Genomic DNA, 23,652 nt, shown 5'->3' with positions numbered 1-23,652 from the left:
TATTTTAGAAAAAATGTCTTACGAAATTTCATTATGAATATGAACTTTTATTAATTGAATGAAATATCATATGATGAATTCTTATTATAAAATATTAATATATTCATGGAATTCTTTTATGTATATAGATAATTATAGAAATAAAAAAAGAATATAAAAATTTATATGGAAAAATATTGACTTATTTGTTAAATTATGAATTATTTAAATTTCAGAACAAATATTTAATTCATTTAATTGTAATATAACACATTTTGTGTCAAACTAGTATTATGTGATTTTATCTGCAGATCGCGTGGGTGTCCTTAGTAATTTGTTCATTACATTTGTTAAATTAATTAATTAAATAAAATGTGCGATATGTGTGAAATAATAAAATATAAACATTTATCGCAACAATCATTATATTATAATGCATATTGCAATTTTCACAATATTTTTGAATTTCTAAATATTATAATATATATTATTATTACATCAATATTTTTTTTAAATTACATATTTATTCAACAAAAATAAAAATTTGTTGTAATAAAAAATTAATTGAATAAAATTTTTAGAAAAAAATTGAACAAGAAGACAAAGGTTATAATAATCGATATTTCAGATCGAAAGTGATTGCAGCGCCACGTAGCATCGATAATCGATAATGGTAACGTTATAATATAATTTTGTATCGATAGATGATATCAGAAAATATTTCACAATTTTGATTTTAATTATAAAATATCGAATATCTAAAATATCGAAATTGATGATTTACTCAATCGATGATGAAAAATATAATAACTCGAAAACTTCAATTGTTTATAACTTAATAAATATATTTTTTGTATAATAATTTAATCCATCATATACAACTTTTTATTTTACTTGAACTTGCATAACTTCCAATGTATTTCATATATATATATAATTAAAATTAATTTTCCAATGATATTCCATGAATATAAAGTAATATCTTATATAAATAAATACATACATTGTATAAATGTTTTAAATATTATTTTGAAAATTATTTAAATGTATTATATAAACGATGTAATTATTATTATTAAATTAATTATTTAAATAAAGTTCTCAATATTATATATATATATAAATTTGAACAAAGATTGAATAAACATTCCGTTTTACTCACAGTGCAACAATTGAAGGCGAGCTGCAGGAAGGCTGGCGGCGGATCAGCTGCTGCACAGATCTCTGCCACGGCTAGGTAATCGAGGCCAAAATTATCCGACCGTGGTAGAACATCCGGATCGGCAGGCACACGGCCGATAAGCTCACAAACTACTATACCGAACGAGAAAACGTCTGATCTATGATCGTACCATTGACCCTTCAAACACTCGGGCGACATCCAATACGGACTGCCTACTGTGCTCAATCTGTATCCAGAGCTTGGATCCGGAATTTTTGCAGCCAATCCAAAATCTCCAACCACGGCGGTCATTTCAAAAGTGTTCTCGTCCTTCTTGATCAAAACGTTCTTAGACGTGAGATCTCGATGGAAGAGTCCACGGCTGTGAAGATATGTCATGCCACGCGCTACGTCTTTTGCTAGATTCATTCTGATTAGATGGGGTAAAGACGTGTGCCTAGACATGATCAATTGCTCCAAGCTACCACCGTTTATATATTCTGTCAGGGCATGCAGTTGTCCCTCGTGGACGCAAACCCCCATAAACCTGAAACAGATGAAATGAATTTATTATTATTTGTTATTTAACTAGCATCAATTGTTGTAGTCATTAAATTTATAATTCTTAATTAAAATATGTTACCTAAATTTTCTTTTTGTTTTTTAATATAGGAATTATTCAAAAACTAAACTAATTTATTTATTTTTTTAAATTTTTAAACAAAAGTATAGTATAGTCAATATTTAATTTTTTAGAAACCAAATATATACATATATGTTTTTTAACTTTTGAAAAATCTTAAGAGCTTTGTAAAGATTTAGAATCAGATTTAATTTATTCTTTCTTCAAAAAAATCACTCATTCAACTATTAATTGACTTAATTTTAATTATTACTATTCTATCTTACATTACGTACATTGAATATATTTTAAAGTATTTTATTGCCATTTTTTAAGTTTTTAAAATCTTTAAACTGTTTTTATTGATATATTCAGAGATTAATAATGTTTTGAGTAATTCTTTCTTTAATTATTTTTTTACATTTATTTTTATTTAATATTAATAACTCAAGATTAATTTATTTTCAAACAAATCACTTTTCTAAAAATTAGGTTAAATACTATATCTATTCTTTTACTCTATATAAATATGGATATGAATCCATTCTTACTAATAAGCTTCCAATCATTAGAATAAGTTAATCCTATACCACAAAAGCCAGCAACCAACTCGACACGACGAAAATGAGTCTTAGAAAAAAGCAAGCACTGCGAAAATTTTTCTCAGCACATAATTAGCAACATTGTTGCTATTATTGTAATCATCCTACATGAGATTGGTTAGTTGCGAGACTCTTTTTCTCTATCCCATTTTCTTCTCTATCCTCGAGTTCTCATTACCGAAATAGCACGTAATCGAGGAAAGAGCTCGACTCCCTTGAAAGAAATCCTCTACATTTCAAGAAATTATTTTCTTCCATTCCAACCGCAACTCGAATCTTTCTACATATTCTAGCTAAATATTTTATTGTAATTTTGGAATTATTCTTTTTTATACTGATATATATATATCTTAAAATGCACAATGTACAAAAATTCTTTACAAAATTAATTGACTAGTTTTTATTGATATAGAAATACAGATTTGAAGAATTGCATATGTTCAATTATTTTCATGATGAATTAATTTTTTTTATTTCTTAATAAAGTGCATATTAGTTTATATTCATTTCTTTTTCTATTATTATTATCATTGATCATTATTTAAAATACTTCTGCTTTCTTTGGTAATCATTTACAACTATAACTACAATTTTAATTTCTTAGATCTCTATGATTAAGTTTACATTGTAAATATTATAGATTTTGATAGAATAAACACAATAATAAGATAAACAAGTAATATAAATAAGAGTACCAAGAAATTGCAAACCTGAGATTGACAAATAAATAAATAAGAGTATGTTTCAGCTATCTTGAACGATATTTACCATATTTCTCTCTCTTTTTTTTAATTTTAAACAGAAAGGCCAAAGAACCAAAGATGGAGAAGGCGAGGTGAATATTTTTCCAACAAGGTTTAATTGCCAACCACATCGTGATTCTCTTTATCAATCCGTGCACGAAGCGCGAAGTCGTTTCGCTCGTTACTCATCTTTCCCTATAAAGATAGGCGACCTTCGTGTCGAGGATAACTCAGGACGAAGGTCTACGATCCAGATGTGCATGAACGATGAAAGGAAGGCGAATAAGTATTGTTAACTTTTATCACAACTCAAAATATTGTTTTAGATTTAAACGATACACAGTTAAATATATGAAATGTGATTTAAAATTCATTTTTTGAAACAATTTATTACTCTATATTTCTGTGTTTGCTTCATTTATAATAATAAACATTTATTATCGTATATATTTTCTTTATTTGTTTCCATCTTTGAAACTGGCCCTTCAGAGATAACGAATATATCAACACTCTCTGTATGCAAAAACTTTTTCAATTTTCAATCAATGATAAACAGTTTATACGAACAAAATAAAATAAAAAATATAATAATTCATACATGAAAAATATATGAATTCCTGTAGACCAGCTTCTTTCTTAAACAAGTTCGTTTAACAAACTGGAATACTTACATCCTTTGTTAAACTCATTAACATGGCCTATCTAACGCCATACCTCGACGCCAGTTTGTTTGACTCGTCTGCCAATACAATTTGTAAAATGGAACTGAAGAGGAGCGAAATCAATAATAACCTCCCCTTCCTCCTTCAAAAACGATCATATCGATACAATCGTCCAAAACAAATTCGCAAATATGCAACAACATCGATATATAATAGGTTAATAATAGGTTAATAATAGGTTAATAATCTGTAGAAAATATTTTTCACCATGAACAATAACAACGACGTAACATAACATTTCCAAAGTGTCGAGCCGATCACGTTATCACGTTTGAACATCTTCAAATACAAATCTCATTTTTAATAACAATAAATTATATTTTCATCCGTAATACCGTCGCACAAAGTGGCCGTTTCACGTGCGCGAGAGAGCACGTAAGACAATTATGGAGAGAGAGAGAGAGAGAGAGAGAGAGGGCGTATCGATTCGCCACGGCGCACTCTATTAACACTCGAGCAAAGCTTGCAAAGCCTCGCTTTGGTTAAGAGGCCTGGCCACGATTCGGACCACGGAACCGGAAAACTCGAAAGATTTTTCGTGACATGCCTCCAATTAGCCTCAATCGGGGGCCGTATATTCGTTCGATCAATGAGAGGAGGATTTTCTTGTCGATTGAATGAATGAATATTCAACTGGCAATTTTCTCTCTTCCTTCTTCTTTTCTTCTCCTTTTTCAACGTGTTATCGCCCGATCTAAAATTTAACCGGCGCGAAATACGAATGATCGCATTCGTTGCATTCGTGCATGACTCTTTTTATTTTTCGATATAAATTAATCGTAAATTATTGTTTATTAATTAATTATCGAAGATATATTCGATATATAATATATATAATTTCTGACGATACTAAAAGCAAATTTACTCGACTTATCCATGTTTTTATCGAACAGATAAACATTCCATAGAAATTATTGGAGAGATATAAGAGATAAAGTTTCTATCTAAAATATATTCTTCGACGAATGATAAATCAGAGTTTTATCAGAATTTTATTAACGAGTGATCTCATAACGTTAATTGTGATAATTAAAGAGTTGTATATACACTTTTGATAAGCGATGGTAAGCATAAATGTGTCATCGTGAATAATCGCTTTCCGGATCAGATTTCGAAGGGAAGCGCGGGATAGAATCCACGCTGGAAAGGAAAGCAAGCTTATCGCGTTCGACTCGACCGATTCTTGCCAGAGATTAGATAACTCTGCCGAGAGGTGGTTGCGAGTTTAAGTCAGATGGGTCGGTCGGATCGATTCATTACGTTGAAATTATTAATGCGTGTAAATAAATAAAACGTCAATTAAGGGAACTCGATTCATCCATCAAGTTTTCGTTTTTTTCTATGATAATTTTAAAAAATTCGAAATACTTTGCGTTCTGAATTTTCGAGCATTAGGAAACTTTTTGTTTAAAACTTTAGAATTCTTATCGATCGATCCCTGTAATTTACACGCGCGAAACAACAACGAGAAATTTACGATTCTTATCGAAAATACGTACGAGATATATCTCGATAGAAGATAGCATTGGATTTCTAATCAGGCTCGATTAAATCGCGATGAAAATAAATTACAAAGTAGAAATTGAACGGAACGTTGCGTTTCATGCATAAGAACTTGTTCTTGACGGAAAAAAATTCGACTCGTTTCATGCAAGTCCGCATTCTGTCGGCAACGACAGTGAACGAGGTGCGACAGACACGTGTAACCGTCCATTAAATTTCACTACACGAATGAATTAATTAAACACGTCCAACGTGTCGACGCAATTAACAATAATTTCATTATTCTTTTTCCCAACTTTGAATTTCGCGCCGTTTACGTATCATTGCAAACAAGAAAAGTTCGCTCGATATTATCGCGACCTACCTTATTAACCAAAAATTTCTCGATCAATTTCTCAATCTTTTTCTTCCTGATTAAAAACTATATATTTCAATCCTTCCAATTCGGGACAAATTCCGAAAGGATTATATTATTTTTCAACCATCTAACCTATCCACCCTGGAAATTAAATTAACCCAACTATTTTCCAAATATTATATTTGAATTTCGTAATGCATCAACGATTCTAAACTCTCGATCATAGTGTATATCATAGTGTTTATCGCTACAAACCAAACAATCGAATCAGCGGCCGATGAATTACCAGTCAATTTATTTTTATCGCGATATCCTCGATAGGAGTATCGCGACTATCGACACGATTCGATTCGCACGCACGGCCGCAAATCGCGTTGCGAGTCGATAGCGTCGGGAGCCCGAGAGACCAGTGTGATTTTTCATTGGCTCGACTCCTCGCACTGTTATCGATTATGCTCGAGAAAAACACTGGTACCCGCCGTTCTTCGGCGAAACTACTAGAGATAAACGTTGATACGTTCTAAACGTTCCGATAAGATAGGCGAAATTCTTATAACTGCGAACGATAAATATTATCGTTCTTTCGCGATATTTCTCGATATCGATATGTACAAATCTTGTAACATTATAAACATAATAATTTTCTTTCTTCAGATTTCTTTATTATGATACAAATTTACTGTGATAAATTATATATTATAATAATAATATTATACATGTATTTAAATATTTTTATCAAATTGATATAATAAATTATAAATTTTCATCGATCTCGAATTGATGGAAGGTTGCTAATATCGTGATGAGAATGGAAAGAATGCAGAGTATTATTTTTTTTTTTTTGACCTTGAATTAATCAAAGGTTGCTACACCTTTATTTGCAAAATACACTTATCAGCAAATGACTATGGTTTACTGTTGAACTCGTAACAATAATAAAAAGGAAAGAAAGAAATGAGAAATATTGTATTAATCTCTGTAATCACGAGCTACTATAACAATCATTCTTCGTGATCTCGACAGAGTTTAAGTTTGACATTCTATCACGCGAATATCAACGCGAAGAAGATAAATAAATAAAGATTTAGAAGATTGTTTTACGAGATTTTAATTCGAATCGAGCTCGGGCAAATAATTATTCACGAGCACGAGTAATTGGCGGCAAATTTAAAATATCGATTAATTTCATAGTGGTAAATCTCAACCTTGCTCTAAAAACTAATAATGGAGTCAAGTATATGGATCATGAATGAATTTTTCAAGCAGATATACATACATAAATAGCGTCAAATTAGATCAAGTCAAATAAATGCGAAATGAATATTTCGAGAAAGAAATAATTAAATAAATTTTATTAGGTTAGGTTAAACTAGATCATCGTAAGTAGATTTAAATTCTTCGAATAAATATTTATTTCGAAAAGAAAGGAGCCATCTTATTAAAAATTCTTCGAAATCTCATTCAATTTTAGAGAATTATCTTTGTCGAATTAAAAAATTATTAAAAATGTATGGCAGTCTTTTGTCTAATCAATTTTCTGGCATACTATATTTCTATCTGATCGATTATATATTAGTACAATCGACTCTAGACTCTTTCAAAATATATATAAATATACTAGTTTTTACCGAATTTTCAAAAAAGTTGCAACCGAAAGACTCGAGAATAAAATTATAATCAAACACAATCTTTCACAAGTAAACGTTCCATCCACATCAATATCAACCCACATTTCACATTATCGAAGATATATCGTTCCAAAAAATTCCACGAAATTTAATCGCGTCCCTATCTTCCATATTCCATCTCTCTTTCTCTCTCTCTCTTTCTCTTTCTCTATCTCTGTCTGGAGATATTTCTCTATCTCTGTCTCCACGGATATTTCGCGGTTTCCGCAGCCTTCGACGGAGAGAAATGCCAGAAATAAGATCCTCTCGCGGGATAAACACACACAAGCGGATCTGGGCCAAGCCGTTTATATCGTTGGAATGCGTTGTCGCCGCGGATGAGCCGCGTCTAGTCAGGCTGCGGAGCGGTTACAGGCCGCCATTATGTCACAACTCGTAAACCGCGAAACTCTTTTTTGGAAACTCGTTGCAACCTCGAGATTCGACGTGATTTTGCACCTTATCTTGGTGCAAAAATTTCCCTCTCTGAATATAATATATGTATATACATATATGTATATGATATTGCGGATCGGCGCAACAAAATGACAATACCTACCGTCGGTACAACTCTTCGAAATTAAAATTATTACCCTTGTAAATTATTGCAATTGTTTTTTAATGTTTCTGAGATATTTATTTCTGAAATAATATTATATCGTTACGTGATGAAAGATATATAACGATGTATAAAAGGGAAATTAATATTATTTGTATAATTTGATTTATATATATATATATATTTTTATCACGAAGAATAAAACTTATTGGAGGATCAATTAAGAGGTGAAACAGAAAAATAGTACGAGTATACTAAAATAAAATATCGATCGAGGCTTATTTATTAAGTGACAAGCACTCGAAGTTGATGCAATATACGTTGTATCGTATAAATAATTATTGTATAATTATAATTTGAAGTACAGATAATGCGTTCGATTCCTTCGAAAAGAAAAAATAATATTTCGTTAAAATCGTTTGGATTAATAAATTATCAAATGTAAAACACGTTGAAAAATAAATATACACAAAAATTATCCATACAAAAATATTATCTTTACGAAAAAATTTAAACATAAACATAAACGATATACGAGACGTTCGAAATTATTTATTGTAAAATAAAAAAATTACCTCCGATATCTCATCCAACTATCTACAAAGAGAAACAAAATACGATATCAAAGAACATTTCTCAATCCATTCTCGATATCTGTTCGGCAAACGAATTCGAGTCGACGAATTAAAAAAAAAAAAAGGGAGGGAAAAAAAATTGGCGGCTCGATTGGTTCGAGAGGCGACAAATATTGCGTTGACTCCTGAAATTTTTTTCTTTTTTATTCCAATCGAGCTAGTTTCTATTTCTATCCCGCGACAACTCACGTGGTCCAGTTTTAATTTAAAACTCCAGCAAAGAAAGCGAACGACTCGCGTCACTTCCCACGTGTTCCATTCTCTCTCTCTCTCTCTTTCTCTTTCTATAGAGAATGTTTAACTAAAAAAGCAGAGTATATATTTCGTGCAGAGAGCATATATACGTGTGTCGAAAGAATGAAAGTATCGAGATTGCATCTGAATCGAAGAAATAATAAATGGTCAAATTATCGACGAACGTCGATAACATCGTAGTTGAAAGAGTGTTGGAATCGTTATGAAGAGAAGAGAAGAAAGCGAAGTGGATTGCGATGTATCGGGCGATAATGAAATTATTCGAAATTATTCTTATTAGAGAAAAATGTGTTGAGTTTTTATAATTTCGTTCTTCCATCTTAATTTAATATTATAAGTATTTTCGTTCGAGGAACAATAATTGTAACCAATACATTTATCAGATTTTCTTATTAAAAATTATTTGTTTGTATTGCGTATGTGTGCATTTGTTGTTGAAGTATTATTGTTCGATTTTATATTTGGAATTATTAAATATTAAAAAAGAATCGTGAGATTTTCTTTCTTTGATACAATTTTTTTTATCGATTGAATACTATTCCTTCGTCGGTAAAAAAGAAAAAGGAATCAGAAACTCACTCACAAGATATTTAGATTTGCATCTTAAATAAGTTTGCATAAATTCAAAGCTTAATAACAATAAAATAATAGTAAATGAATAATTTTAAATCCAAACATGAAATAGGCAAACAATGAACACCAATTAAATATCGAGATCCCTTCTCCAATCAGTATAACAATACCCGTTGAAATTTCAAATGAAAACACGTCTTAATATTCAAATGTATAATGATTGGAGGAACGCTTATATTAATAATTTCTCTCATATTTCCGGTTTCTTCCTCTTTCGAGAAACGACACAGAGAAAATTCGGCACGTGTACAAGAGAGATATAATTTGCTCGTCAGTCGAGTTTCTCTCTGTGCAAAAGTGGACCGGATTCGGACTCACCTGAGTATGTTTGGATGGCTGAGCTTGTTCATCAGCTGGACCTCTTTCAACATGTTCGGTCTGTTCGCGGGCAGCTGGTTCATCTTCAGGACCATCACCTGACTCGTCACTTTGTGAGTAACCTGGAAAATACGGATGCACAGATGTTCACTATAATTTCATCCAATTTATACGCCGTTTTATATACGCGAACCCTTGACCGTATAAGCGTTTTCTGACGAGGTTTTAACGGTTTTGCTCGGAAGATCGATCTATCGGATTTGGATTTTGGATTCAATGTCATTGGAATAAATTATTTGAAGGATAATCGGTAAATGTTTAAAAGAGAGAAAAAGAGTCATCGTAATATGTTGTAATGTGAAGGTTTTATTTACGACGGTCATCGTTTAATTGTTAAATGAAATTGAGAAAAATAAATTACAAATTAATATTTATTAATTTTATTAATACATTGCAAAAAAAATCAAGGTTATTTCATATTGTATAATATTATGTTTACTTAAATAGTTAAAATTAAGAAAAATAAAAGTTAAGTTAGGTTAAGTAAGATTAATTATGTTTAATTATTAATTAAAATTAATAAAAATAAAAGTTAGGTTAGGTTAATTGGTAAATACAAAAAAAAAGTCAAGATTATCATGCTGTGTAATATTGTAAAGATTTTACTTGACAGTTATTGTTTACTTAAATAGTTAAAATTAATAAAAATAGAAATTAAATTAGTTTAAATAAAATTAATTTAAATAAGTATTTATAATTATGTTTAATTATTAAATAAAATTAATAAAAATAAATATTAGGTTAAGTTAAGTTAATTGGTAAACACAAAAAAAAGTCAAGATTATCATATTGTATAATATTGTGTTTACTTAAATAATTAAAATTAACAAAAATAAATGTTAAGTTAGGTTAATTAAGATTAATTTAAATAATAAATAAATATTTATAGTATAATTGTGAAGATTTTACACAACAGTCAATTTTTAAATAATGTTTAATTAATAAATAAAATTAATAAAAATAAGTTAGGTTAAATTAATTGATAAATATTTACAAAAAAAAAGGCAAGGTTCAGTCATACTAATATAATATTGTAAAGATTTTACTTGGCGATCGTTGTTTATTTAAATAGTTAAAATTAACAAAAATAAAAGTTAAGTAAGATTAATTTAAATAAATATTTATAATCTAATTGTGAAGATTTTATTTTGCAGTCATTGTTTACTTAAATAGTTAAAATTAACAAAAATAGAAATTAAGTTAGATAAGATTAATTTAAGTAATAAATAAATATTTATAATTATATTTAATTTTTAAATAAAATTAATAAAAGTAAATGTTAGGTTAAGTTAGGTTAATTGGTAAATAAAAAAAAATCAAAGTTATCATACAATAATATAATATTATGTTTGTTTAAATAGTTAAAATTAACAAAATAAAAAAATTAAGTAAAGTTGGGTAAGATTAATTTAAATAATAAATAAATATTTATAGTATAGTTGTGAAGATTTTACTTGGCAGTCATTGTTTACTTAAATAGTTAAAATTAACAAAAATAAAAGTTAAGTAAGATTAATTTAAATAATAAATAAATAGTTATACTATAATTGTGAAGATTTTACACAATGGTCAATTTTTAAATAATGTTTAATTAATAAATAAAATTAATAAAAATAAAAGTTAGGTTAGGTTAAATTAATTGATAAATATTTACAAAACAAAGTCAAAGTTATCATACTATACTATAATATAATATTGTGAAGATTTTACTTGGCGATCGTTGTTTACTTAAATAGTTAAAATTAACAAAAATAAAAGTTAAGTAAGATTAATTTAAATAAATATTTATAGTCTAATTGTGAAGATTTTATTTGGCAGTCATTGTTTACTTAAATAGTTAAAATTAACAAAAATAAAAGTTAAGTAAGATTAATTTAAATAATAAATAAATATTTATAGTCTAATTGTGAAGATTTTATTTGACAGTCATTGTTTACTTAAATAGTTAAAATTAACAAAAATAGAAATTAAGTTAGATAAGATTAATTTAAATAATAAATAAATATTTATAATATAATCGTGAAGATTTTACACGACGGTCAATTATGTTTAATTATTAGATAAAATTAATAAAAGTTAGATTAGGTTAATTGATAAATACAAAAAAAAAAGTCAAGGTTATCATACTGTGTAATGTTGCGAAGGTTTTACTTGGCAGTCATTGTTTAACTAAATAATTGAAATTAATAAAGAGTTTAAATTAAGTTAGGTTAGATTGTCACGTATAGAATAATCTACTGTCGATAATTCATTCGATTCGTATCGAATCGAAAATTAATGAATTTCACTCGTACTTGAAACATTTTCAAATGATTAATTTTCTCGAGGACAAAGTCTCGAATTTTATTACGCTTTTCTCCTTATTTCTTCACAAGGAATCACCCTATTTGCCTATTTATACATACTATTCTGTCTCTATACAAAAAATTATACACGTATCTTTATGCTAATTCCATACTTGATATATCTCCTATATTATTAATTCCATTTCCACTAGTTATATTTCAAAAAAAAAGGAAAAAAAACAAAATTTAAATTTGAATAAAGATAAGAATAAAAGTAATAAGCAATCGTTTAAGAGCAAGAAATGAAAAAAAAATGGAATGTCGACTTAATTGATGGCTCGTATCATTAATAGCTCGCTCGACAAGAGTATTTATTATCGAGATTCGAAATGAGTCGATCAATTGCGAACGTTTCCATTGTGGATAAGAAAATTATTCTCTGATTAACCGTGAACGTGAATAAACAAAGTCGTATATTTCGTATCATAGAATACGCGTGTTCTACGTTTTTGCACCTCGAAAACGTCAAATCTATTCTCACTATTCGTAATATAATGTATTAACGAGCCATGACAGTTGGGTATGCATGTAATACGATCTAATAATAGAAATCTAGATTTTTCAGTTTTCTTTTTTTTTTTTTTTTTTTTAATACGATTGCATTGAAACATGTATATCTAATTAAATAATTAATGTGCTATGTGCTTATGCTTTATTTAATAGCATTTCAATTATAACACTATTATTGTCCAATCTTTTGTTACCTGTTAATGTATCGGTTAACACCAATGAGAAAATTATACAATTATCTTTTTAAAAAATTATATTATATATATATAAAATATATTTTTATTTATAATATATAAATTATATTTATAATAATATATAATTATTATTTATAATATATAAATTAAATTATATATATATAATATAAATAAAATTACTATCATTGAATAAATTTCTTGAAAATTATTCTTCCTAAAATAATTTCTTTTCTCTTCGAATTAAGTTAACTAGTTGTACTCAAAACATTTCTTATTTACCTATGGACAAACGTCAAATTAATATCATCGAAGTATTCAAAGATTCTCGAGATTAGAAGAAAATGAATTCATATAATTCATCATCAATTGGATAAAAATCAGCACGAATAAAGAAGGAAACTTAAACTTTATTCTCCAATTTTTCTCAAATTTATTAAATCGTTAAAATCGAGTGCTTTACCACTGCTTAAAGAAAAATGGATATCTATTATTTTCTTTACAATTCTTCGAGAAAAAAAAATTCTAATGAAAATCTCGTGTTAACCAAATTTAACGAAATTTCTCGAAATATTGCGGAGGCGGAGGAATTCGTAAAAGTGCGGGAGGCGGCGAGGCGAGGAGGGGTCCCGTTACGCGAGTCACTCGGCGAGAGCAAATTAAAACCGGAAGCAGCCCGATTTCGTGCGCAAGCCCATTCGAGGATTCGAGGCTTCCACGGTGCGAGAGTAGTTGTAACGAGCCGTCGAGATAACACGTAATTCCTTCAGGGTCGAAATTGATCCATCAATAGCTTATTGGATATGATTGTTAAGGATTTTTGATTTGAATCTTTTAAACAATTCGATTGAATGGAACAAAGTGGTGATAATGATATTCTAGGAAAGAAAGAAAATAGAAGAAAATAGTTGTGAATATGATACAAGTTGGAAGATTGTCACAATTGTAATTTGTAAATTAATTGTAAATTGTTTTAATTTAATATAATCTTTCTTTAGATACAATTCTAGATTTAAGATCTCGAGAATTAATATATTATTCTAATTATTTTAATTAATCGTTTTCTTTCTCATTTGGTTCTTCTTTGTTATCTCCTCAAGATCCTTTGGAATATGTGCTTTCCTTTTCTTCTATTTCCTCGCCGTTTTGTGAATCACAGGAAGATGAATTGTGAATCGATGAATAATAAAAAAAGGATAACTTTATCTTCATTATGTGTATAAAGAAAGTTGAAGGATATACATAAAAAATAATATTGGTTATTGTAATTTAAAAGAAAAAGAAAATAATAGACAAATATTTGAAAATCATTAATTTTTCTTCTTATACATTAATAATAAAATGAAATAGCAATGAATAATTTTATGAATAAAATTGAACAAGGTTTGTTATGAATTTTTCAATCAATGGTAAAGTATATGATAATTTTAAAAAATAGATATGTAATCTAAGCAATTTCATTCAAATTAAGTGTATGAATATATGTATTAAAGTACTTGAATTAATTTGATTTTTGCAATTATTATTCCTTTAAAGCATAAAAATTAATGTACGTATCAACTAACAACTAGTAATCAAGAATCAACAAATTATGTTTTCCTCAAACAAATGTATAAATAGATAAATACATATGTATTAGAATACTGGTAGTTACTTTATAGAATTAAAATTCTAAAAATATTAGAATCTCAATTTATTATAAATTCTTAAAAACTGTGTTTTTTCATCATAAACATTACCATATGATGCCAATATTTAATTCAAAACTATTCTACAAATATTAAAATCTCAATTTTTATAAATTCTTAAGAACTGTGTACGCTCTTTTTTCACTAATAAGACCTTAAACATTGCTTTTTTCTCTTTTTATCAACTTCAATTCACAATAATACAATAATATAATAATAATAGTTTACACTTTCAAAGTCAAAATATCAGAAGACATATGATGCCAATTCTTCAAAATTACTTCAAAACTATTCTACAAATATTAGAATCTCAATTTTTATAAATTCTTAAGAACTATGTAACTCTTTTTTCACCAATAAAAGCATAAACGTTGCTTTTTTCTTTTTTTTTTATCAATTCACAATAATACAATAATATAATAATAATCACTTTCAAAGTCAAAATTTCAGAAGACATATGATGCCAATATTTAAGTATTCAAAAGTATTCTACAAATATTAGAATTTTTATAAATTCTTAAGAGTTATAAAACCTGTGTAGTTGTTTTTTCACCAATAAATGTTGCTTTTTTCTCTTTTTATCAACTTCAATTCATAATGATACAATAATATAATAATAATAATTTATACTTTCAACTCAAAATATCAGAAGACATATGATATTTACTTCAAAATTATTCTATAAATATTAGAATCTCAATTTTTATAAATTCTTAAAAACTGTGTAAGTTCATTTTCATTCCAATAAATGTTGCTTTTTTCTCTTTTTAACAACTTCAATTCACAATGATACAATAATAATATAATAATAATAGTTTACATTTTCAAAGTCAAAATATCAAAAGACATATGATGCCAATTTTATTTACTTCAAATTATGTACTATTTTACAAATATTAGAATCTCAATTTTTATAAATTCTTAAGAGTCACAAAACTGTGTAAGCTCTTTTTTCACTAATAAGACTATAAACGTTGCTTTTTTCTTTTTTTATCAACTTCAATTCACAATGATACAATAATATAATAATAATAATATAATAATATAATAATAGTTTACACTTTCAAACTCAAAATATCAGAAGACATATGATATTTACTTCAAAACTATTCTATAAATATTAGAATCTCAATTTTTATAAATTCTTAAAAACTGTTTAAGCTCATTTTCACCAATAAATGTTGCTTTTTTTTTCTCTTTTCAACAACTTCAATTCACAATGATACAATAATAATATAATAATAATAGTTTACACTTTCAAACTCAAAATATCAGAAGACACATGACGCCAATATTTACTTCAAAACTACTATTTTTACAATGTTGACATTTTAAAAATCTATTTTCAAATAGTCAATACTCTACATTTTAAGCTTAAAATACAAGAAAACAATTTCAGATTGCCAATATTTACCTCAAAACACTATTTCCCAACATGTCAAAAAAAATCCTAGAGTAAACATCCCACATCACAAAAATATTAATCTCAATAACCGTCCTCTCATGTTTCACATTCGCATCGTCTAAACTTCCACACACATGCGAACACATACACAAACCCCTACACATCATCGTGACAATTCCATCGATATCACCACAACTGGGTTAATTAATAATAATCGAATAAAGGGAAACCTGCGTGAACGATCAAGAAAGGAGGAGGAGGAGGAGATCGATGAAATGGAAAACGGAAGAGGAGGAATGTCGCGAAATTCCGCGAGATAAAAAGTCGAGAATATCTGAAAGGAATCTGGCCAGGATTCCTTGGCAGTGGCTGGCTTAGTTGGGCCGCGGCCAAACGATGACGAATATCCCCAGCAGGCCCGGAGTAAACAGAGCGCTTCGCAGATCGAGCATTTCGCGAAGAAAGAAAAGGAAAAGGAAAAGGAAAAAAGTGGCTATCCTCGCGAACTCTCGACACTCTCATCTCGAGCCGCCTCCTCCTCCTCCTCCACTCGAATCACCTCGTCGAAAGAAGAGCTGGAGAGCTTCGACCTTTCGAGAGGGTTAAAATCGAACTGATTAAAACTCTCGATTACGCATGGAGGAAGTGATACGAATCGAATCTTCGATTTCTAATCCTATTTCGAAATTTTTGGATTTTTTTTCTTCTTCTTCTTCTTCTCGTCCAAATAAATAATTTAATTCTATTAATTCTGTTAAATATATAATAATGTATCTTTTCTTTCTTAAGTTTAAATGAAAGTTGAATTGTTGGAGTTAATGAATTTGTTTTTTTTTTCTTTTTTGAACAGTTTTTTGAAGGAAGAATGTTGTTACAAATTTTTTTGTAATTTTTTATATTTCCAATCTTATTCTTATTATTTTTGGTTTTATTTTTTTCATTTTAATGAGCGTTTATTTAGATTATTTCAGTTCTGGAGACGATCGCCCAGATTTAATCAGAATGTTAAGATAATAATGATTCAGAAAAGGAAAGCTCGTTTCATCCTTTAACTAATAAAAATATATTTTTCGATCGTTGAAAAGGAAGGAATAGAAATTTCTCGATTACCTAATAGAGATTACAAACAGGCCAGTTATTGCAAAATTTATACACGCAAAAGTTGTGGCAAGTTTCGTGCAGTTTCTATATACTTGTTATTTCAACTCAGTGTGGTAATTTTATGTTGACCTATGAATACATTATAATATATGTATTAACCAGGTTGGCCAAGTACACGTAACAGAAATTTTATTTTATTAGGTCAGTAATATATTTTAAATAAATAATGCAGCATAACTAATTTTTGCAAAAATTTAATTCAATTTAATTGTAATATTTAAAATTATCTTTCTCTTTCTGAATGAATTATTAATTCAACATAACAAAAATCTGACAATCAATCAATTTAAATAATTTAATAATTCTGATTATTAATATTAATATTGTCAAATATGATGATGTATATCTAAAGTTTTTGTAATTATAATCAACGATGAAAAGATAGAAGATGATGGATTTATTGAGCTAAATACTGATTTATAGAAGTTTTTCTTCACGAGAAACTTTTTCTCTATATATTTTCTTATCACGTGTACGTTATTACGTCATATTTCATTCCATCATTCGTCAAACAGATGCATCTAATGCACAATACACAACCTAACCTCAAACAAACAGAATTACACATACTTATACGTTCTCATCCTCTGATTCATTCATATGCAAAATTCATTTCAACATTGAACTTTATTCCCAAACGTAAGAAAGGGAAAAAATTGTAAAATTAGTCATAAAAGATTTAAAGATTATCGACTCAAAGAAACACAAAACTATAAAAATTCACTTAGAGAAAAATAAATCTTTTGTAACTTTAAGTTTCATTCATTTCTACAATTTTTCAAGTTTCAAACATTTCTTTTCTCTTTTTCTCTTAATATTATTTCATATTTGTTCTATCAATATTAAATAGATTACATTCAATACATAACCTAACCTCAAACAAACAAAATTTACGTGTATTTCTTTATTTATTCTCGTCGCAGTTTCGAATCATTCATGTGCAAAATATCCCAAATATAACATTGAATCTAATTTTCAAATATTCTAAGAGAAAAGAACAATTTTTAAATTAGTCGTAAAAAAAAAAAAAATGTTTAAAAATTCGATCGACTCGAAAGAAACGCACAGCTATAAAAATTTCACTTAAGAAAAATAAATCTTCTGTAACTTTAAGTTTCAGTCATTTCTTTTTTCTTTTTCTTTTAATATTATTTCATATTAAACAGATTAATACATAATCTAACCTCAAACAAACAAAATTTCTTTATTCTCGTCGCAGTTTCGTCGAATCATTTATATTTATATAATATCCCAACATTCAATCTTATTTCCAAATATCCTAAGAAAAAAAATAATTTTTAAATTCGTAAAAAAAAAAAAAAAAAAAAAAAAAAATGTTTAAAAATTCGATCGATTCGAAAGAAACGCACAGCTATAAAAATTTCACTTAAGAAAAATAAATCTTTTGTAATTTTAAGTTTCATTAATTTCTACAATTTTTCAAGTTTCAAACATTTCTTTTTTCTTTTTCTTTTAATATTATTTCATATTAAACAGATTAATACATAACCTAACCTCAAACAAACAAAATTTACGTGCATTTCTTTATTTATTCTCGTCGAATCATTCATATGCAAAATATCCCAATATTGAATCTTATTTCCAAATATTCTAAGAGAAAAGAACAATTTTTAAATTAATCTTAAAAAAAAAAAAAAAAATGTTTAAAAATTCGATTGATTCGAAAGAAACACAGAACTTAATAAAAATTTCACTTAAGAAAAATAAATCTTTCATAATCTTTTACAATTTTTCCAAATCTTCCTACGAATAAAATTAATAAAAATGCGTGATTCAAGTTTCAAAGGTTCGAAGAATCGATGAATTATGAAATTACATATTGTCACGCGTCATCCTCTCTCGTATAATAAATCGGAACCCTGATTCAGAATCCTCGAGAGACTTTCCACTTGACGATCTACGATCTATAAATACCTGATTCCATCTCTGTTTGCATTTACACGTGCATTTGAATCCTCAGCACGAGTAACAACAGTTTTCGTCCGGAAAAAAAGATACGCGACGTCCAAGTGATTTTTTTTTTTTTCGCAAACACGAAACTATGCCAAATACCGGGTCGAAACGCAAGATTTCGCAAAATCATTGTAAAATCATTTTATTTTGTTGAAACGAAACGAGCACGTTTAAATAATATTTCTCGAGTGCCAATTTTTGAACAAGCTTGAAAAACGTGCTAATTTTTTTTTTTTATTATAAAGAAATAATAAATTGCTTTCACGAAATTGCGACGGATTGATGGAATCCAAATGTAGATTTAAATTGACGAGCGAGAAAATAATAAAATGTTTTAATAACGTGTTATTAAGTAATTAATGAAATATTTTTATTATAGCACGATTTTATGCAAATTGAAATTTTTAAATTTTGAAATAGAAATAAGATATTTTTTTGCTTTCGCGAAAAAGTTAAAACTAAAAACGAACAGCACACTTTTATTAATTGTAATTACTCTCGTAATAAATATAGTGATAGATGTTTCGTACTTTATTACTTTTTAACCTCACGTTTCACTAAAATTGTTATTTTTTAATAAAACCATAAAGGCATTAAGGCATATCCCAGACAACGGGTTTAAGTTTCACCGAATGATCGAAAGGAAGTCGAGTAAGAAGTCGCGAAGAAAGTCGCCAAATAATTAGCCCGGTTCGTTTTAAATAATTCTCACTGTCTACGTGTTTGCGTGTTCACCACGCACTCCATTTCCATTGTTTGAAGCGGGAGAGAAAGCACGCGGTGATTATTGTACCGCGAGTGATTAATGGCATAGCACGCATGCAACGACGGCTCTCCTCTCTTTTCCTTTTTTTTCCTTTTTTTTTTTTTTTTTATTTCTTTTCCCTTTTTTCCACGATTCGAAACCCTCCATTCTTCGTTTATTCACCGTGCAACGATCCCACAGACAGAAGCGGAACGAAGCGATCGATACGTTTCTTATTGACCCCTTTTCCTTCGACTTTTGCCACTTTTCACGTGGATGTCAGTCCTCCACGCCGTATTGCGGTTATGGTATTTGATCGAAGATTGGAGGATACAGAATGGTGAAATTAAAGAAAGAGAAATATTTTTAATATTTGGCAAATGGATTCGTAACATTTTTTTTTGTATTTTACGATTATTAAAAGTATGGAAGTTATGTTATTGGAAAAATTTTGTATTGCGTTTTCATTTTCGAGATAAAAATAAATAATTACACGTATCTGTTCGTTTTAATGGCAATCACTTTAATTTTACAATCATTTGTATTTAAAATATAAAAACTGAAATATTTTAAGATATTTATTACAAGTCAATAATTTTAGTATAGATTCTAATGTATCGTATTAATTTTATGTTATATTTTATTATAGGTTAAAATAGAGAAAGATATTGTTCAAAACAAATTTTAAATACAAATGATCGTAATTATATATATATATATATATATATATATATATATATGCACGTTCACTTATTGCATATACACTTGTAACGTTAAGTTTAGATTAGATTCAATTTTTTTTATTCCATTCTATTTTATTCACGTTTAATTTTACATTACAACTTTATTATTTTTAAGTTAAAGTAGAGAAAGATATTAACGAAAGGATAAAATAAGGAAGCCGTAAGAGAGAAACGATATTATATATCTGTAAGAAAATATTATTACTATTATCTCTAATAAAAAATAACGGGGACTCGGTTAAGTTTGAATTTATTGTGCATTTCACGCTAGAATTGGCTCGAACAATGACAATTTATTTCCAGGGTATATACTGTACCATATTACACTTCGCTACAGCTGTATCGTAATATACCATGCGCTGTACTTCTTTACCGACAAAACCGTGGACCGTTAATGGAAGTCGGTTGTGCAGCGATAGAGGCCTTTCAGGGGATGCCTTTTCCCGGAAGCTTTTTGAATCCTCGAAATCTTGGACGCTTCTCTTTTAATCTCTCCATTCCCTTTTCCCTCGAATCCACGGTTCACTGAACTCCGACAACGTGTTTTACCAGATTTTTTATTTTTTACGTCTCTTATCATCCGAGTCGAAACGAAATATCATTTTCAACGATATTCTTATATATATATGATTATTATTGAAACTTGAAATAAATCGAACGAAAAATTGTTATCGATGATATTGATTTTTTTTTTTTTTAGTTTTGAATGATTTTCTTCCATCCGTAATAACGAAATTAATTAATTATCTCTCTTTAACAAGAAATTAAACGAAATATCTATTTATCTCGACCAGACATATGTAATTACGTATGATTTCACTTTTTGTATGTTACTTCTCTTTCCAACTCGATAAATTGTACGAAATAACTAATTGTGTTGTCATTGATAAGAAACGATAATAACGGGAAATTAAGCGAGAAATTATAAGCATCGTGGTGATTAAAGAGCAAACTTGTTGTCTTTAATAGTCAACGTTCAACGAGGCGGCTTTTTAAACCGAAAGTCCAGCAAAGGTCAACTGCTTCTATTTGTAACTGCAATGGAGTGGCCAGTGGGATGGGAAATAAGCGATGAGGCTATTTTTACGAGACCTCAATCGCGCGAATTATCGGGTTAATTAATGATAACTCGAACGCGCGAACTTTTACAATTACGGTTATTCCACCGTAAATTTCTTCCATCTCTCGTCAGTGATGGGTTCAAACGAGTCGCGAGTTATATTTGAACAATAAACTTTCGAGCGAAATTGAACGATCAAAATGAATTTTCTTTGCTAGAAATTCTTGTAAAATCAATTTTTTTTTTTTTTGAAAAAATATATATTATATATTTCCATGTTTTTAAAGAATTTTATCATATATAATAATTATCAAACGAATGAATTTTTAAACAATAAAATTAACATTGTGATTGCTTTGAATCATAAAAAGCGAAACTCGTTCACTTGCACGAATCCATCCGCAACTTAAACCCATTACTACTCGCCGTCTTCTTCGAACCGCAATTTTTTCTGAACAGATAACAATTTGTCAAGTTTCGCGATTGGCGTGCACGATGAATGAAATCACAGACGGTCGAGTTGTGCAGACTCGCAGAGGGGGGGAGACCTCGACATAATTAAAATCCACGCACTAATTAAAACGGGCGAGAGTCGAGGAGGGATTCGTGGAAAGTTCAAAGATTATATTCAGCGACGCGTGATACCAAGTTTTTTTCTCTCGGCAAAAGTCAACTGCAAGTTGCGTTTTAACACGAGGTTAACGGGGAAGTTTAACCGCGACTATTCGACTATTTCTGCATCCTATTTCTTATTTTTATACGAAACAAACATTTTCGATTATTATTAAAAGTCTTTGTAACACTTTTTTCTGATTGCATTTTCAAAGGTTTCCTATTAAAATTAATATCACAGTGATATATTTAAAAGAAATTCTGTTAGTTCTTAATGTTTCTTCTTCTAATAAAAATATATGTTTTCGTTATTGAATCATGAAATTATGAAATTCTCTTTTTTAAAATTCAAACAAATGAAAAATTTAAAGGTAATTGCTTTTTTCATTTTTATTTTTTACAGATTCTTGTAATCTTCTTCCAATTCCATTATTAATTTAAAATTATAGATATTAATATATTTTCTCACTCTCGATTGAATAAATTTTTCACTGAAACAATAAAACACGAGTAAAAAAATATCTCCTGAAATAATAATAATCTTACCATAAATAACTTATTAATCTTTCATCCAGTTGAATAAACGCGATGATTTGTTTAAAAAAAAAAATGAACAAATAAATTAATATCGTACGAGTTCTTTTTTTCCACGAAATGAATAATTTATTCGATGCTCTCATTTACTAGAGAGATATATATTTTCTCAATACGCGCTCGTATTATATGGAACACGATTCCAAACTTTTGATAAGTGTAATGTAACGCAGCTGACGCGAATAGCGGAGATGAATGAATGCGTTATGCGATGTAGGTTTTTTTTTTTTTTTTTTTTTTTTTAGGCGTTTAAGCGTTTCTTTAGCCTAGGATGATGATAGGATCGCTCGAGATGGTGGCGATCCTAATTATCTTGCGCGGTGTGATTCACACGGATGCGTGCGAAAATGGAAACGTTATGAATACAAAGAGAAATTAAAAAAAAAAAAAAAAAAAGAAGAAAGAAAGAAAGAAAGAAAAGTATACGTACACTTTCTTTGTTTAATTTATGAATTTAATAACAGTGGACCTAAATCGATTCTCTCGAGATTAGAATAATACAGGAAATCATAGATTTTATTATTTATTTTTTAAATTATTAGAGAGACTTAGGAATGAATCGAAGAAATTAAAAAAAAAAAAAAAAGAAGAAAGAAAAGTATACATACACTTTCTTTGTTTAATTTATGTATTTAATAACAGTGGACCTAAATCGATTCTCTCGAGATTAGAATAATACAAGGAATAATACAGTAAAATTTACGATTTTATTATTTATTTTTTAAATTATTAGAGAGACTTAGGAATGAATCTTTGGAAATTAAAAACACGTAAAATGTATACAGGATTATTTTGATCCTGTAAAT

At 28.3% G+C, this 23,652-nt stretch overlaps 1 protein-coding gene and 1 non-coding gene across 2 annotated transcripts in view; both read right to left on the bottom strand.

Annotated features, from left to right (window-relative positions):
* The window catches only part of LOC413385, a 56,183-nt gene that overhangs the window by 3,083 nt on the left and 29,448 nt on the right, over positions 1–23,652 (bottom strand). Inside the window, exons 3-4 of the mRNA XM_396830.7 lie at positions 9,759–9,880; positions 1,142–1,688 (exon numbers count right to left, since the gene is read on the bottom strand). Of these exons, the coding sequence (XP_396830.4) occupies positions 1,142–1,688; positions 9,759–9,880 (669 nt within the window). The remainder of the gene's footprint in view (positions 1–1,141; positions 1,689–9,758; positions 9,881–23,652) is intronic.
* Mir3795 (microRNA 3795) lies at positions 5,518–5,599 on the bottom strand. The gene has a single exon (NR_039500.1). It is a non-coding gene; the product is annotated as a microRNA 3795 (primary transcript).

The sequence above is a fragment of the Apis mellifera genome, linkage group LG16 (assembly GCF_003254395.2).
Source record: "Apis mellifera strain DH4 linkage group LG16, Amel_HAv3.1, whole genome shotgun sequence".
In the NCBI taxonomy this organism is placed as follows: domain Eukaryota; kingdom Metazoa; phylum Arthropoda; class Insecta; order Hymenoptera; family Apidae; genus Apis; species Apis mellifera.
The sequence above is the reverse complement of the archived record's forward strand: the minus strand, read 5'-3'. Positions and strand labels throughout refer to the sequence as shown.